This window comes from Lycium barbarum, chromosome 4 (genome assembly GCF_019175385.1).
Source record: "Lycium barbarum isolate Lr01 chromosome 4, ASM1917538v2, whole genome shotgun sequence".
Lineage (NCBI taxonomy): Eukaryota > Viridiplantae > Streptophyta > Magnoliopsida > Solanales > Solanaceae > Lycium > Lycium barbarum.
In genome coordinates this window covers 147,647,530-147,666,442 of record NC_083340.1, presented here as the reverse complement: position 1 = coordinate 147,666,442, position 18,913 = coordinate 147,647,530, and the positions used below count along the sequence as shown (strand labels likewise).

Here is an 18,913-nt window from a genome sequence, read left to right as displayed (position 1 = left end):
TCGTTTATTTTATATGTAATGAAAACTACGTTCCCTCGGTAGGATACGTAAGAAACCTATATCGGGTTTGGTCTCTTTAAGATAGAAATTTTTAAAAATTTCCATTTGCTTGTAACATGAACTACGCCTAACTTAATTCCCGCGGTGGGATACGTAGGCGGCCTACATAGGCTTCGGTCACATTATTAGAAAACCTCAATTTTATTTTGCCTTGTATGTCTTAAACTACGCTTGGCCTGATTCCCTTGGCGGGATAAGTAGGCAGCCTATATAAGGCTCGGTCTCGTCATATTAAAAGTTCAATATCCTCCTATGCCAGAAACTGAGACAATTTTTAAGGGCATCATTGCAAAACGACATTGAGAGACATGAAAGTGTATATAGTCAACAGAGTCATCAGAAAAAGGAAAGACTTTGGAGAAAGGACGTTCCCTTTGTTTCACAACGTGTCACAGTTCTAAGCTCGGTAGAAATTATTTATGACTATATACATATTTACCATAAATTTATGCATATTTCATTTTGAAATAATATGATTTTTCTTTTAATCAAATAGTTTTTATTAATTGGCCAAGACTTAGAAATAGGCGGAGGTTACAAGTCCAAACAAGGCTGGAAGCACGAACTATCAAGAACTGGATCTTCAAAGTCAATGCGAATCAACCTCCCCCCAAAACTTAAAAAATTTCTTTGAGTGAAGGTTTTCAAATTGCGGAAGTTGGAAATCTGTAATGTTTACGACCTGGAAAGGACTATGCGGTCAAACGGTTTGAAATTTCTTATAACATTTAGGAAGAATTATGCCTCTCAAGTGTCAATAATTCTCGAAATTTGCAATAAATTATTGCTTAAGTTTTACCAAAAGATTTTCGAATGTATCGATGCACAAATATTTTCTAATACTTTCAAATGCTCCGCATAAATGCTTTCGAATGCACTGCACATGCACTATTGCTTTCAAATGCTCTGCATAAATGCTTTCAAATGCACTGCACATGAATCGCACTACTGTTTTCACATGCACTGCACACGCATAGCGCTACCGCTTTCAAATGCTCTGCATAAATGCTTTCAAATGCACTGCACCACTGCTTCCAAATACTCTGCATAAATGCTCTCGAATGCACCGCACATGTATTGCAATACTGCTTTCAAATGCACTGCACATTGCATTGCATAACTACTTTCAAAATGCTTTGCATGCCTGGTTTAAGAAACACTGCACACACACTGCACAAATGCTTTCAACCACTTCGCGTAAATGCTTTCAAACGCATGCACCGCACAAATGCTTTAAAATTCACGGCATAAATGCTTTACACCGTGAATCATGTTGGTTTGAAAAACCTCATTTTCATCAATCATTGGATTTTAAAGTAAAACCTCATTATGTCAGCTTAGAAAGCCTCATTTTCATAAATCATTGGGCTTAAATAGCCTCATCTTCATATCCGGTTTGAGGCCTCATTTTCATTAATCATCGCCAAAGGCATCATTCTCATGAATCATCGGCCTAGAACCTCATTTGCATTAGCCTTACCTAAGGCTATCATTTTATTAAATCATTGCAGCTCACATGGACGCATTCTCATAAGTTAACACTTGAGATGGGTCATTTTCATGTGTTTATTTTACATCGCTTTACCTTCAATATTTATTTATTAACTTTTTATCTAGATCAAGTTTCGCAGGAGCTTTAGCGCAATGTGGAACTATTTCTTCGGCAGTGAACTGGGGAAATTTGTTGGGAAGGATAATCAGACTTCCTGACAAAGGTCAAGGGTCTACCTCGAACGCTCATCTCTACTCCCAAATATTCCGCTTACATTCATAATTCGATCATCGAGTTCACACGTATTCATATTTCAGAATTGTCAAGTTCGATATATTTCCTCAATCATAATACCCAGCGTCATTATAATTTGACACTGGGACAATGTTTTTCAAAGATTCGCACCAATCGTGACTCGTTATTCGCAGGTATCGTAGCTATCCCAGAACGACACACGGCCTGATTCTCGTGCAACTCGGGATATGTAGGAAACTCGGAGACTGGAGTTCGGTCACAATTCTCTCAAACTTTTCTTTACCCTTATAGTCTCCCAAATTCTTTTAGTCGGGACAAAATAGACTACTAAGTCAACGTCTTTGCCCGAAAATTCTTTCATCATTACCGGCCAAAGAGAGACAAGTTGTTGACACCCAATTTTGTCCCACCTTTCTTCCAATATATTTATTTGCGCTTCTAATATTTGGACAACTTAAGAACAATTATTTATATTACAATTATTAGCCTTCTATTAATATCATCGTTTTTCATTATCCAACTATAGTCATTGCCTATTATTATTGTTATTACCGTTGTTATTATTTATTATTATTCTTATTATTATATCGCCATCACTTATGTTATAATCGCCATGACCGCTTTTAACATTTCTCTTTATCGTCTTACGCACAAGCGCATCACATTTATTTATATAACTTAACGATAGCATTTTTCTTACTTTTTAAACTTTATAAATATCGTTGCACAACTATTATAATGTCATATATTTTTATTTTATTTGAATACTAATAAATATATTTTTATATTAAGTAATATTTTAGCACACGTTAATATATAACTAACTAAAGAAGGTCTTTCATTTAAATTTAGAAGCCCAAAAAAATATAAGAAAAAGATATTTTTTTCAATCCAAGAAGACTTCATGTTAGCCCAATCATAGAATCCTTTATTCAACCAATATTAGCCCAAAGGAGAGCCTAACCTTACCACGAGCCCAAGTCAGCCAACAACTCAGCCCATCCGACTGAAGCCCAAGTTCCTTTTAAAATAGCCTTTCAATGAAAATAGCAATCCAGCCGTTCATTAATTTTGATCCTACGGCTTTCCCTGCCTTATCATTATGTTCAGAACTAGGTTTTACACTCCATGTTCAGAAAAAGGAGAGCCTATCATATTGTTAGTATAGATGTGCTCTTACTTGACAATACGTGTTTAAAGGTGTTCATCTCGGTATAAATATGATGAATGTTAGTTAATAATTCTATATTTAGAAACCTATTAGAAATTGCACTTTAGTTGTTTGTTTGGTTCACTGTTCATTTTGTTTAAACGGATTGGTGGTTCATGAGTTGGTTAAAAATTATAAACTATTAAGATAAATGTTAGGTTAGATCATGTGTTAGGCTCTGTTTTCATGTGTAAACGAATCTGTTTATAGAAATCCTACAGCCAAGAATTATGTTAGTGTTACATCTTTTTATAGTTTCGTATTGGGTGGTTTTCTTTGGTAGCATGCTATCCTGGTTAGATCACGTTCATACACGCTGAAAAATTTCGGTTTCAACTGAGGTCCAGTGGCGGATCTAGCCTTATAGAAGGGGGTTCATCCGAACCCCCTTCGGCGAAAAATTGCACTGTATATACAAGGTGAAAATTATTTTTTATGTATATATAGTAGACATTGAACCCCCTTAACTTCTTCATTTATGGCTTCTTTATATTTTTGAACCCCCTTGGCATAAATCCTGGCTCCGCCACTGCTGAGGTCGTTGCTATGTGTCTCGTTATGTTTATATCGAAATATTAAATAGGCTAAGTCAAGTTGTAAGAAGATTAAAATGTACTATGTTCAGTTTTCTTGATAATAGGAGTTAATATATCACTATGTGCCTAAGTCATGTATTAGAGAAGCTATTTGTTATTCACGTAGTAGCATTGTGCGTCTATATCTGTTCACATTTTTTTTTTGACATTTCACTTTGCCCATTTTCCATGAGATATATGCCATATTGTAGTTGTGTTGATTACCTGTTGGTATCATAGCTAGATTCCTTTACTGCAAATTGCTTTTCATCTTCACTTTTGTTATTTTCATAGTTCCACATTGATTGCTGTATTATTCTTCAGAGCATATTCTTTTCCTTTTTGTGGTCATATTCTTTTGTAATTCAGATATAGTCTGTTTTTCTCATGAACTAGTAATTTATTGCATTGCTTTTAGTCTCTAGTGTTGTTTCAACATAACACAAGTTTCTCCTGTGCTTTCTTTTGGTGGAATATAACAAAAAAAAAATGCTTTCCAAGATCATATAAGAAAATGTTTTTTTTTAAACTAGTGTAAACATTTAAAGAATCTGTTTGGATTTTCAAATTACCGTATCTGATAACATGCTCCTTGTACTTCATAAATATTGTGACCTCTTGTTTGTTGAAGTTGAAATACTAAATATAATGTCATTTCTCATTTTCATTTTCATATATTACCAAGAATCAGATTTCTCCTCATAACTTTTTTTTTTTTTTTTTTTTTACATGAGGCAACTGAGCCAAAGAGTCCCATTTTGAGACTCAACGTCACCGCGAGACCTGAAACATGCATTTGTATATCCCTCCGTGCTTCTCGCTCTCTCAAATACATCTCAACACGAATGAAAAGCGGGGGAAAGTTCGCGAACATTTGCCATAATCTTCCTTCAATTCCCTATCTTAAAGTGTTATGCTTGTTGTTTCTTTTCGGTTATCTAAGAATGAATGTTTTGTTGTTTACGGTTGGTATTTGTCCTTTTAAAACTCTAGGCTTTTGTGTTCATTTGGTCTTGTTTTAAGTTTCTGTTATGTTTACCTTTCTGTAGGGAATCACATAGGGATTTTATCTATTAAAATTAGCTAATATTTAATAGATGAACTTATCATGTAAAAAATATGATGTTTTCTTAAACCTTAGCTTTTGTAACAAACAGAAACGTCATCTCATTTTGATTTGAGTTGGGAAGAATTACTTTTGGCTTTAGCCACTTATCTACTTTGAAAAAAAAAAACTCATTCTTTTTTACTACAAACACTTATAACTTTTAAGAATAGTTTCCTCAAGAACGTCATTCACTATCCGAATTAAATGGACGTAATTTTTTTTCTTTCTTTCTAAACTGAGCAAATTACCCTTTCATTCAATACTTGTACCATGAAAACCATTTTGCCTAGCTTTAACTAATTAACCTAAGTTTGGTCGGTAATCGTATTTAATGGATTCTAATGGATGCTTAACACCTTCCCATTAGGATATTTAGAACCCTTACCTAGAATTTATTAGGCTCGTAAGACCTTGAAAGATGGAGTTTAGTTTAGCTTTATCTTAGTTAATAATTAGGTGTCCTAGTTCATCGTTTAATATAATTAGGTGATGACTCCTTAAGTTAAATAATTAGGAATCATCAATACGTTGTACTCCGCTTTGACCTGATTAAAATGGGGTATAACAAAGGACATTCAGATTCAGGGACTAAGACTGGTTTGGACACACCAATGACAAGAATCTGATAGCTTCAACTGAATAAATGTTTTTCTACTGAACTTGGTCCGGAAAAGAAAACATTTCATGAACAGAAGGATCAATCCCTACTACTACACAAGTTTATGATAGCAAAATCTGCAAGTTTAAATGCCGTGAAAGTTGATTCAGGTTGCTTGCCTGATAGCAGATTAGTTTGAACAGGAAATCATGCAGAATCTTACAGTCATAACTAGAAACGGAGGATATAAAAATTAAACAGCATACTTACAACTCCAGTTGCTTGTCATTGTTCTACAATTCAGATTCTCACCTTTTAATTATAGATATTATGAAAGATTGAAAGGGAGCTTTATAACATTTTCACATATGCATCCATAGAAGTAAACACATAGGTCCCTGAAGATACTGTTGAAATCTCAAAAGTATCTCATAAAAGGTAGTATGTTTTTTCTTACTATAATCCTACACTCACTCAGTTACTTATTTCATCAGGGTACAATAAATAACTAGGCAAATCTATCTGGAAGATGAAAGTTTTGCTTCAATAAACAGAAAAATCATCCTGCAAGTGAAGTTGAAGTAGATAAAAGCAACAACTCCTAGGAATGCCACAACGTATGATGGAACAAAAGTCTCCAAAAATGAATCTTTGAACAGATCATCAGTTTCTCCTGGATCTCCTAGATTCGGATCTGATACTGCACTTGTGCTCCTTCTGCAATTTTCCTGGAGAGGTAATCCACAAAGAAAAGGATTGCCCTCATAGCTGCTAGCATCAAATGTTGCAAACTGAGCCTTCCTATCTGGTGCATGTCCTGATAAATTGTTGTTCGCCACTAAGAACATTGATAGAAAGTTTAACTGAACCAAATCCGGGGGAATTCCACCACTCAACTTGTTGTTGGATAAGTCCAAGCTTTCTATTTGCTTCATGTTGGAAAATGTCCTTGGAATGGATCCATTTAATTGATTATGTGATAAATTTAAAGCATGAATATCACTTAGGAATCCAATTTCAGAAGGAATTGGACCTGTCAATCTATTCCTAGAAAAATCGATCCCCGCCATCAAATCCACGTTGCTTCCTTTGTATGAATTAGGCCTACTCTTTGAGATAAATTCTATTTCAACCACATGTGGTGAGTTAAATAGATCATCAACATGTTGGTCTAAACGATGTATGCCTCGATATCTGTAGTAGAAGGATATGGAAGCGCTCCAATCAAATATCACATTTTCAAAGGTTTGATTATGTGCTTTTCTATGACCAAATGGTATATCATTCAAACATGAAGGTATTAGACCAGAAATGCTATTGAAAGAAAGATCCAGTATGCTGATGTTGTGAAGCTGACATAACTGAAAAGGAATGGAACCTACAAAATTGTTTCCCTTTAATAAAAGAAATCTCAAATTTGGGAGTAGGTTGATCCACTTTGGAATTTCCCCTGATAGTTTATTATCCCCGATATCCAGTGTCACAAGGGAAGATGATCTATAAAGAGCTCGTGGCAAAGGTCCTGACAGTTCATTTTTGTGAAGGCTTAAGTATCTTAGTGACGATAAATTGAAACAAGGAGGTATTTTATCAGAAAGACTATTCCATGAAAGGTCTAATACTGTCAGTTCAACAAGTCTGCAAAAGCCCACTGGTATAGGACCTTTGAACAAGTTCCTGGACGCAACAAGGAACGAAAGGGAAGAAAAGTCCCCTATCCAATCAGGTAGTTTTCCCGAGATCGAGTTATCGCTTAGATTCAATACCTTCAAGTAGGAGCTTGTAAGAAGTCCAGGTAACAACTGTCCTGAAAAGAAATTATTATCTAGATACAAAAACAAGAGCGATGTGAGGTTCCATTTTTTGGGAAATAACTGGCCCTGCAGCTTATTCTGTGAAAGCTTCAGCATAGTCAATTCCTTACAGCCCATAACCAAATGTTTGGTAATTCTCCTGTGAAGTTGTTGCTCGACAGATCCAATGAACGCAACATATTCATGTTGCCGATTGAATGAGGAATATTACCTTGAAACGAGTTTCCAGACATGTTCAAATACTGCAAATTTGGGAATATATGGCCAATAGACGCATGAAGGAGGCCTTGAATATCATTCTTAGACACATCAAGCCAAAACAAATCAAGATCTTTAGAATCAACAGGTAACACAAATAGACCCGTGAATGAGTTCTGTGCAAGACTAAGGAACTCCAATCTTGCATTGTTTTTCAGTAACCAAGTGGGAAGCTTTCCAACCATGGAATTGCAACTGAGGTCAACAACTCTTAAATCATGCTGAGTCAAAAGAAAGCTCGGAAGAGATCTACTTGGATCATTGAGATAGCAGTTTGATAGTCGTAGGACTTTTAGCTGAAATAGAGGTTTCCATGGTGTATTTTCTGTGTCTACATGCAACTCGTTGTTAAGGCTACCAAGTTTAAGAACCTCAAGATTGGAGTTGTTAGCAAATAAACTCAATGAGATGGACCCTTCAAAATGGTTCAGAGAAAGGGAAAAGTATTCGAGGGACGTGAGCCTGAGGAGATCAGAAGGAATGGTTCCCGAAAGGTTATTGTTAGAAAGATCGAGGAGACGGAGGGATGTTAAATTGCTGATACATGGAGGAATAGATCCTTTGAAGCTGTTTCGGCTAATATCCAACTCTTGGAGGTTTTTCAAATTACATAAACCTGAAAGGCCAAAAATTGCATGGTCATTGACCACAAAAATGAGAGCAAACGAAATCTTTTTTCATAAAATACCCAGGCAAGGAAGGAAGGGGGGATTTAAATTTCTAGACATGAAAAGTAATAGCTTAGCCTTTTTGGATAGCAAGGATAACTCTTGTTGTTTACCAATCTCACTCCATTTTAAGATTCAAGACAAATAAATTTAAGAAGTCCTAACTGCATGACTATTAAGCAATTCCGCCCGCAAATCCACTTTAACACGCCCTGCCCCGGGAGAAATTGACAAACAAGGCAATCGGTTTCCCTTAGTTTTACTTCCCTCTTCCCGCCACTCCATTTTCACCTCTAACCACACATGCATTTTTTTTCTTTTTTTAAATTTAGTATGAATAACTAATGCAACTTATGATGTGTGTGTATCATATCATCATACTACACTAAAAGTGGAAAGACATTAAGCCAAAAGTTGAATAACAAGAAAGCCCATTACAAGTTGATCAGTGTCATTTTTACCCTTAAGTAAAAAAAATCTTATAGTGATTAATCTGTCAATATTTTATATATATGAAAGTCTAATAACTATTGCTCCAAAACGTTTCATACAATAATAGCATTGATTCAATAATTACAAGCAGCAAAACTATAACTAATAGCCACTGAATATGAACTGTCCCTCTTCTTATTCATTATCCCACCGTTTCATGTGTTAACGAAAGCACTATTTATAATTCTTTTCATATTCCTCACTAATGGTCCCTAAATACTCTCATTTATGACCAAATAAATTTAAGAAAGCTTTATAGCTTTCGTATACTAAGTTCATGTAATTGTCTAAATATATCAAAAATCTCTTTAATTTTAACCCTTATATTATTATTTTTCTTTGCAAAGTAAAAATAAAATAGAAATATGCGTTTAAATTGATACTTTTAGTATATAAACCCTATAAATTGTTTATATATATATATATTGTAATCTCTGTCCAAGGACTTAAAAAAATACAATTAATAATTTTAATAAGTAAGAAATATTATCTTTCAAAGTTATCATATTTTCAATACTATTATTTTCTCCAATAATAATAAATATTAGTAGTTGAATAGATTCACCATTCACCATTTTGATCTTGCATTTTCCTCCTTTAAACTCAATATAAGTCATACTATTCTAATATTACTCATACAATTTTAATGTGTTTGTATTGATTATCATGGGATACACAGGATACTAGTATATATATATATATCAATCTTAAAAGAAACATTTGTCATTGGTTAAATATCCAACCATTGGAAATCATCTAAGAGCTCATATATACGGATAATGTAAATTAAATTGAGCAATGAGAGCACACCTTCCTCCGGGAAAGAGCCATTTAATCCATTGCCACTAAATGATAAGATCTTTAAAGATGTCATGGCCCCAAGAGATGGAGGCATCTCACCAACAATCTCATTATAACTCAAGTCAAGCATCTCCAGGCCCCTCAAAGTTGTCAACTCTGTGAACAAACAAGTCATTAACTCTGGCGAAGGCTCTATCAATTTTCCCCGGGGAGAAGGCTTCATTACCTTGAAATGTGGACAAATTTTTCATATGATTGTCTCCGAGGTACAAAAACCTCAAAGACACCATGCCACGGAAGGATGGAATTTCTGTGAGCCTATTCCAACTCAGATCCAACATTTGTAATTTTTTTAACCTCAGCACTCCATAAAAGCCTGCATAAAATCAAAGGTAAAAAGAAATTGCATAATCATATGTAAAATTTTGAGTCTTTTTTTTTTCAGGTAAAAAGTTAACAAAGCATCAAGATACTAGAACAGTTGCAGGATGCTCTTTCATGAATGCAAATCTATTCTTAAGTTACAGCTAAAAAAGGAAGATAATGTTTGATTAGATCTTTTAGTAGAGGATAATTATTTTGTGTTTGGAATTCACAACTAAAAGTCCGCATGGTTTGATGGCTGAGAGGGGACACCTGAAGAGTGTTTTGTCCAGGTGTGCGCGGGATTGATCCCTGCTGGATAATTTTTTAAAATTCAATTTTGCTTCTTTAGTTTTTCCAGCAAAACGCAGTAAGGGACTAAGATAGCTGAGTAAGAGCCTGTTTGGCTGGGCTTAAAAAAAGCTAAGCTGGAAACAGCTTATAAGCCAAAAAAAATATTGGGGTAGCCTAACTTTTTTTTTTTTTTTTGCTTATAAGCTGTTTTCAGCTTATAAGCTGCTTTAGATAAGCTAAGTCAAATGGACCCAATTTTTTTTTAGGCTTATTTTAAGCACAAAATGGCTTTAAGTTGGCCAACCAAACACTAAAAAAAACTGAAAACAGCTTATAAGCAACTTATAAGCCAATCCAAACGGGCTCTAACCCACGTTTGCTTTCTTCTTTTTTCTTTTTCAGAAAACAAAATTACAAAGTCAACTAAAAAGAAATCAAGCAATAAATTATTACTTTTAGATTGTTATATAGAGTATGAAGTTTTTGAAAGTGTACCTAATGAAGCAATCATTGATCGTTTTCAAAAGATGGCTATTCATCGAAAACAATTGTAATGATAATGTGATTCACTATTTTTTATTTATATAAAGAATTTCAATACTCATTTTTTATTATTATTACTGCATGTTAATTTATTTTTGTCAGATAAGTCATAAATCTTGGTCATTTAGTATAGAGGCTTTAAATTATCAGTGTGCTTTTCTTTTTGGAACCTGTAGTCCAGTGACAAGAGTGTATGCTTTGATTTAGAGGATTTGGGCAACATCACTTGGTTAGTGGGACTTGTATGGATAAGATCACAAGAAGGGCATAATAAGATTAGTTGTTAGCTTCTTCAAGATATTCCTAAATGCAGAATGACAAGAAGACGTTATTTGTTAAGCTGCTTAACCAGAGAATTGGGTTTCGTTACTTCTCTCGTTTTTTTTTTCCGAAATGATGTGATTTACTTAATTTTTTTTCTTAAAAAATATGTATTTTCTTAAAATATAAAAATAAATCTAGTTTTAAAAAAAGGGTTTCCCACATTTAATTTCCAAAATTTTATAAAAATCTAGTTTTTTCACATTTTGACAAGAAAAACAATTTTTCCGGATTGAAAAATAAAAATGTCCTAAGAAAATGAAATCATGAAAATTAAGATTTTTTAAGACATTTTAAAAAAATAATCGAGTTTTCCATATTTAAAAAAAAATCATGTTTTTAGTTTGGTTTAAAAAAAAAAAAGAGGGGGGAGGGGTGTTTAAAGAAAATCGTTTCAATTTTTTTTTTTAAAAAAACGGGTTTTATATATCACTTTTTTAAAAAGAAAATTCAGTTTTTTAATCCATGTTTTCAGTTTTGTTTTTTTAAAAAAAAAAAAAAAAACAAACGGGTTTTTAAAAAAACCAAATCTTTAAATATATATTTTTTTAAACGTGTCTGAAAAATCACTTTTTTTTTAAAGAAAATTCAGTTTTTAGTTCCATGTTTTCAGTTTTTTTTTTAAAATGGGTTTTAAAAAAAAACATTTTTTTTTTTTTTTAGAAAAAAGGGGTTTTAAATCATTTTTTTGTTAAAGAAAATTCAGTTTTTTAGTTTTAAAAAAAAAATTGAGACGTAAGCTGAAAAAAAAATACACATATGGCAAGGAGAGTGTATGTCACTCTCTCATATGAGAGCAGGCACCAACGTTTAAGGGGTAATTATTCGTTTTAAATAAATTTAGGTGAGTAATAACACTCAGGAAAAGATAAGTGTGTCGTAGCAACTTCGGGTATAGTTCGGGGCAATAGCATCTTATCCCAATTTATTTCAGCAAACTTGAAGAATCCATGTCTTCAATTTACAGAAAAACTTCACCAGTTTGACCTTAATTAATTGCACCATATGAGTATACTCATATCTATATAAGCTACTATGAATCCGCTTGCAAAATAATTAGAAGAAGGAAGAGGAATTTCACCTTCAATGGAGTTATCATCCAATCGTAACTCATGCAGCTCCTCAAAGGGATTAAATAAAGAGGATTCCAGGAAGAAACCGTTGTTGGTGGCCCCCATTGCCCCCATTGTTGGTCTTGTGTCATTGAGTGAAAGTTTTATCACATGCTTCGTCAATTCATGCAACCAACCCTTTCCCACATACAACAATCTCTTTCTTCCCCACCCCAAGAAGAAAGAGCAGTCCCATTTGGGTAGTTGAATGCATCTTTGAGTTTCAAAAGAGTAATTTTTTCTTCTTCCCAACATGCATGAGCATGAAGTAGCATATGAAGCACAACATATAACCTCAAAATCACTAAGAAATCTGTCATGCTTGAAGACTAATTTTATCTCTAAAGTATTAAAGAATTTTGAGTAATTTCTTCATACACCACGATATATATAGTAGTAGCAAAGAGAATGTGGAATTTTTTCGAAATTCTGGTCACAGTGATTAATGAACAGTACAGTTTACTTTAACTCGGTCAGGTTTGAGCCACTGAGGTTGAAGTATATGGTTCATACTAATTGGAAAAGTTAGCTCTAAATGTTTCTTTTTTTCTTTTCAGCCAAAAAGAAGCATTTTTGTTGTCCTCACGAAGGGTAGTTTGGACCTTGCAAGAATTTTAAGGACCATCTTTAAAACCCCACATATCCTCAGTGATCAATTAGAGACCAGTTTTTTTAATGTTTGACTACGTACTGAAGTACTAACTAATAGTTGCTAATGTTTTACAATGAAAGGGAACATAATCAAGCTCTTATTAGTTAAGACAGACGGAGCACCTTTATGATTTTCATTATTACAATAGAGAAAATTACATATTATCTCATGGCTATAGAATGAATAAACGGTTTCCTTCATGTACTATTGTTTGTAAAATAGAAATTGAAATTCTACATTTTAGCATGTGAGAATAAAAATAAGAAATCTTAAATCCTAAAATTAAATCTTAATATAACTCTTAAACATTGTATGATAATTTGCAATCTTCAACGATGAACATATAAACCACAAAAATAAACTTTCAACCATAAGATACAAACATTCTAAATTTTAATTTAAGTATGAATCATTTTATGAAAGACACAAACATTCTAAATTTTAATTTGAGAATGAATCATTTTATGAAAGACATAAGTTCGATAAAAGGTGAATCATTTTATGAAAGATATAAGTTCGATAAAAGGCTGGAGCGCATATGGCTTGCATGTGTGTATGCTATATACATCAAGTTAAATAAAATATTTAAAAACATAAGATTTAATTATTTTATTATTTATATACAAAGATATTTGATATTGCATATATTATCCAGCAAAATAAAAGAAACTATTGGATGTCATCATATTATTCATATCTCAAGCGCTTGATAAATCTCAATAAGCAGTTTATATACTTACCATACAAAATATGTATGTCCATGCCCTAGACAAGAAAACTTAAAAGTAAATTAGTAGAATGTAGAGAGACGTTAAAAAATGAAAGCTAACCTTTAACATAATAATATATAAATAGAACAAAACAATTAGGGTAAAGGGGTTAGGTTCCGTAGAATATTAGAAATATTTATAGCTTATGATAAATAACTGATGAATAGACTATACTGTTGCGAGCTTTCATTCGTCCAAAATTACATATAAATTACATATAGATAAATGAATTCAATTAATGAAATTTTTGTTTAGGTAACATTGAAAATATGCAAAGAAAAGTGAGAAGCTGAAGACAAGAAAACATATTTTATGAAAATGGGTAACAAGTTGAAAACACGAAAAATGATATGGTGGAAGGAATACAAAATCCACATCAAGCATGTAATTCCAAGCTTGTATACTTGATATGTTATAGATACTTGGAATCTGTGTGGATTTATAATATAGATTAAATGTTTTCTCTATATGGTCATTAGAACTACTCCCTCTGCCCCAATTTATACGAGGATGTTTGACTGGACACAAAGTGTAAGAAACAAATGAAGACTTTTGAAACTTGTGGTAAAAATAAGCCAAAAAAATTTTTGTGGCTAGAGAGAGAAATTTTTATGACTAGAAATCATTTAACTAATGGCAAAATGAGAATTTTCGAGTTAAGTTGTTATTAAATATAATGTTATCAATCTCAAAAAAAATTATTACTAAATATAGAAAGGTTTTATTATTTTTAAAACTGACCAAATAAAAAAGAGTCATATAAATTGAACACGAAGAGAGTAAAAGGTAACAAATAGGATATCATTTTGACTGCAACAATACAATTTACACCAATTTTTTCTTGCTGTCCCTTTATCAAGTTGCATACATACAAGATGATCACTTTAATCTTAAGTCAAAATAAATACAGAGCCTGTCATTTTAAAGGCAATAATCAACAAATTAAACATCGTGAAGTTTTTTATGTGTAAAAAATTAACTCACATTAGTCAAAACATGGGGGAATTAAATTTCTTTCTTTGTTGGGTGTTGATAATGAGTTTTAAGCAGATCTCTTAAAGATAAATATAACACATGCTACATTAATTGGGGATCCACAAAATAGAAATACTAGATTAGAAAGATCGCTAAAGGATTTGGAATTTGACTTGCGAGAAGAAACAAGTTCCTAGAAAATATATGTTCTTGGCTGTAATTCAAGTTGACTCGATTATTTTTCATTAGAAGAAATAAGAGATTTGAAAATTTAAGAACGTGATTGCAAACTTTTTTTTAATTAGAATTATTAGTTTCCTACATTACGTTGGGCCCGGGCTTAGCACGCGGGGGAAAATTTAATTGGAGGTGAGGGTGTTCACCCCTCAGCAAAAAATTAAGTGTATATATAGGATAGCTTTTCTATGTTTATATACATATATTAACTTTTGAACATCTTGAGCATATGCAAAAAATTAGCTCAAGTGGTCTAGGGTGTTCAAAATTATATGATCTGATAACGTCCAAATTCACTCCTCAAAGAGAAAGTGTACACGGTCGTATGCAATATATTTTACCCAACTATGAGTCGGGGTCGATCCCACAGGGAACAATATGCTAGGCGAGTAAAAAAGTAAAGAACTTTCACCAACTAAGCTAAAGCCAAACGATAGATAATATTTTGGGTTTTTGGAGAATATTATAACTAATGCGGAAATGTAAACTAACCTAGAAAGCAAGTAAAATGATCAATGGCCACAAGTTTGGATACAAAGGAAATTACACTCAAGTAACGATCCAATGTATTTCACGATTTTACAACTAAGATCGGGTTTATGTTAATAGATAATGATTTCTAAAATCTCATTGAAAGTCTTCCAACCAAATCAATGACTTTCACTCTAAGCTTTTCCAAGCCTTAGAGTGTGATATTAGGCACAATCAATTTAACCTCAAGTAACTATTTTCTTCCGAGCTCAAGTTATTAGATGGGTTTAATGACCCAAATTCTTGTTAATTAATCTTTCCCAACCTAGATTTCCTCTTCTGAGCTCAATCTAAGTAAATGGGTGAGTCCTAGGGTTAGCTAATCCCTTTGGAAACATTCAAGAACGAGATTAATTAAATCAACAAAGACCCACTTCAATAGCAATAAAAATCATTCAATACACAAGCATAACAAGAGTTTCAAACCAAACTTTAATCAAGAATATTTTCATAAACAAGATTAAAGTGAAGAAAATAAATACTACACACTTAGATAATCAATACAAAGCAAGAAATTGAAGAAATGAATTAAAGGTTTAAGAAATACTCAACCAAATCTTCAAATCTTCAACCCCAAAGTGTGGTGTAGAAACCTAGTCTCCAAAACTTGTAAAAAACTGTCAAAGATGTCTATTACAAACCCTAAAAGAGTATTTATATCATTCCAAAAACGGGAACAAAACCTGGACAATAATACCCTCATGCACAACATGTTACTCGCATGTTGTGTCGCAGGTGCAACATGCTAGTCGCATGTTGTGCCAAAACCGTAGCAGGTTGTGCCAATTTCTCTGTCACCATGTGTTGCACCAAGTGCTACTCGCGGGTTCAACATGCTGCACCAAGTGCTATTCGCAGATGTTGTATGCACAACATGCTGCACCAAGTGCTACTCGCGGGTTCAACATGCTGCAGCATGTGCTATTAGCAGATGCTGCCAGAAAGTGTAGATTGTTCTATTTTTGCTCTATTTTGATCCGTTATGCTCTCCGGACATCTTATCTTACAAAACAACAGAAAGACACAAAAAAATAACAACAAAAGTGCTTAAAGAGTCACAAAAGCTTAAGGAATTAGCATCGAATATCCCGTAATTTCATGACTCATCATGATCCAGGGTGTTCAAAATTATCTCTAGCATAGATTCGACTCCCATCAACAATATTATTTTTTATATTTAGATTTTGTTATTTTTTTTAAACCCCCTAAGTGAAAATTCTGAATCCGTCATTATTAGTATGGGCTTACGACAACTAGTATATAAATAAGAATGATAGAATTAAGATTAAAGTAATACCAATTTGTAAATTGATATCATTGAGTTTGTTGACTTGTTGACTTGTTGTGAACAACTATAAGATATCACTTTTTATTGTGTGTCACACATGGTTCAAACTTTAAAAAAGCTGGTCCTCTGTATTATGATTAGTCTTTAGGAAACATGATGGAATATCCCTAATTTGATTTCTTCTCTATCATATAAAAGGAAGTTGTATTTGATAAAGTAAAAGCACCCCACACAAAAAGCATAACTTTTGCGTGTCATCCGTTTGGAATATTGCCATGTATAAGAACAGTTCCCCAGTATGTAAATAAGAAAAATTGGAATTAAAAATCAGTTCGCTAAAGACTAGGTCAATGGTTCGCTAAAGACCTACGTTTACTTGGCTGGCTGGACAAAAAAGTCAGTCTTGCTTTGCTACTCAGCAAAAGCTGCAGCTCTGCTCTTCTGAATTGTGGCCCACGATGCCTGTCCTTTTTTCAAGCCTATGTTCTTTACTTCTTTCCGTTTTTTTTTAACCTTCTAAATAAAAATTTTGAATCCGTCATTATTAGCACGAACTTATAACTAGTATAAAAATAAGAATGATAGAATTAAGGTTAAAGTAATACCAATTTGTAAATTGGTATCATTGAATTGTTGTGAACAACTATAAAATACCACTTTTTGTTATGTGTTATACATGGTTCAGTCTTTAAGAAAGCCGGTCCACTGTATCATGATTAGTCTTTAGGAAACTTGATGGAATATCCCTAATTTAATTTCTTCTCTATCATATAAAAGGAAGTTGTATTTGATAAAGTAAAAGCACCCCACACAAAAAGCATAACTTTTGCGTGTCATTAGTATGTGAATAAGAAAAATTGGACTTAAAGATCAGTTCGCTAGAAGCTGCAGCTCTGCTTTTCTGAATTGTGAATGCCTGTCCTTCTTTTAAGCATGCGTTCTTTACTTCTCCCCCCCCCCCCCCCCCCCCCTCTTTTTTTTAACAACTGTTATGTTTCACGAGTTATGTTTCAATCTTTGAGTGATTGAGTTCTTAAAATCAAAAAAACCATGTCAAGTATTTTTACAACGAAAGGGAACCGAATCAAGCTCTTATTATTAGTTACTAGATGGCCTATGCCCGTGCGTACTTGGAATTATAATGTATCGATGTATATGTAATTGTGTTTAGATAATGATAATATATATATAGTTTTTTTTTTATATTGCTTGATTTTGTCAATATGGGATACTATGTTCAAAACACGATTAATATAACATTGTAGTTTGTGCGCCACATTTAAAACTTTATTATATTAGTGTTTGCTATGAATACGCATGGTGTTTAATATGGGGCCCACAATTATTTTCACATTTATTAGAGTAACGAAAAATGAAAAAGTAATTAAATTGTATCTTATTTTAATATATAAATATTTTACGTGTGTTACTGTACAATAGTTTCATTTGCTCCCACTAATGGGTTGATACGCATGTGGTAATGAATCTATCATTATTGATTTAATTGTTTGATTTTCTAAGCATTTGTTTATTAACATTGTTTGTTTTATTAATATGAGATTCACTTTTTTTTTTAATATTACTTGATTCTGTTAATATGGAGTCCATTTTTTTTCCCGTGAGTTTGGATGTGGCGAGTTTTACTTTTTTTTCTTTTTTTTTTTATTGATTGGTGCTATTTAGTATGGGGCCCACCCTTTTTTTTAGGGTGGGGGGGGGGGGGGGGACAACGGACGATGAAACATGGGTCTAAACCCATGCTTTATATAGTTACTTCTTTTTTTATTTTTTATTTTTATTGCTTGGTGTTGTTTAGTATGGGACCCCACCGTTTTGGACATTATTAGTTTGTACTATTTTTATGCATATAATATATATATATATATATATATATATATATATACCATGTTCAAAACTTTATTATATTAGTGTTTGCTAAGAATGCAAAGTCTGCACTTTTTTTTACATTGTTTATTTTTTTAATATGAGATTCATTTTATATATATATATATTGCTTGATTTTGTCAATATGGGATACTATGTTCAAAACACGATTAATATAACATTGTAGTTTGTGCTCCGTATTTAAAACTTTATTATATTAGTGTTTGCTACGAATACACACGGCGTTTAATATGGGGCCCACAATTTTTTTAACATTATTTGTTTTTTAATATGGGATTCACGTTTTTTTAATATTGCTTGATTTTGTTAATATGAGGTTCACTTTTTTTTTCCGAGAGTTTGGATGTGGTGGGTTCCACTTTTTTTCTCTGTTCTTTTTTTAATACTGGATGGTGTTTAATATGGAGCCCACAATTTTTTTTACTATTAGTTGTTGTTTAATATATATGGGGCCCATAATATTTTTTTTACAATTTTGTTTTTTTATGGGCCTGTTTAATATATGGCCCAATTTTTTATTTTTTTTTATATATATTATGTTCAGAACACGATTGATATAATATTGTAATTTGTGCTCCGTATCTAAAACTT

General features: G+C 32.7%; 2 protein-coding genes and 1 long non-coding RNA gene across 4 annotated transcripts; 1 reads left to right on the top strand and 2 right to left on the bottom strand.

The window, feature by feature from the left end:
* Positions 1-3,168: 3,168 nt before the first annotated feature.
* On the top strand, positions 3,169-4,016 carry LOC132638822 (uncharacterized). The gene is made up of 2 exons (XR_009581907.1): positions 3,169-3,358; positions 3,555-4,016. It is a non-coding gene; the product is annotated as an uncharacterized LOC132638822 (long non-coding RNA).
* Positions 4,017-5,816: 1,800 nt separating this feature from the next.
* Positions 5,817-7,208, bottom strand: LOC132638019 (cuscuta receptor 1-like). The gene has a single exon (XM_060355012.1). It carries the CDS (start codon positions 7,206-7,208, stop codon positions 5,817-5,819), a length of 1,392 nt encoding a protein of 463 aa, XP_060210995.1.
* LOC132636965 (receptor-like protein 15) lies at positions 7,107-12,412 on the bottom strand. 2 transcript variants are annotated; one of them, XM_060354078.1, is made up of 4 exons: positions 11,934-12,411; positions 9,558-9,707; positions 9,341-9,487; positions 7,107-7,986 (listed from the first exon to the last, which is right to left on the bottom strand). In XM_060354078.1, exons 1-4 carry the CDS (start codon positions 12,217-12,219, stop codon positions 7,211-7,213), a joined length of 1,359 nt encoding a protein of 452 aa, XP_060210061.1. In that variant the 5' UTR covers positions 12,220-12,411; the 3' UTR covers positions 7,107-7,210. The 2 variants fall into 2 exon arrangements, with proteins under 2 accessions (XP_060210061.1, XP_060210062.1); XM_060354079.1 differs by having other exon boundaries at positions 9,341-9,707; positions 11,934-12,412.
* Positions 12,413-18,913: the final 6,501 nt, after the last annotated feature.

What these genes read in the sequence shown, in the direction of transcription:
- LOC132638019 (XM_060355012.1), bottom strand. Translation starts at nt 7,208, where the DNA reads ATGCTGAAGCTTTCACAGAATAAGCTGCAGGGCCAGTTATTTCCCAAA.
- LOC132636965 (XM_060354078.1), bottom strand. Translation starts at nt 12,219, where the DNA reads ATGTTGGGAAGAAGAAAAAATTACTCTTTTGAAACTCAAAGATGCATT. An exon ending in GGATGATAACTCCATTGAAG is followed by an intron (nt 9,708 to 11,933) that starts GTGAAATTCCTC and finishes GATTTTATGCAG; the next exon opens with GCTTTTATGGAGTGCTGAGG. An exon ending in TGGCTCTTTCCCGGAGGAAG is followed by an intron (nt 7,987 to 9,340) that starts GTGTGCTCTCAT and finishes TTGGCCTTTCAG; the next exon opens with GTTTATGTAATTTGAAAAAC.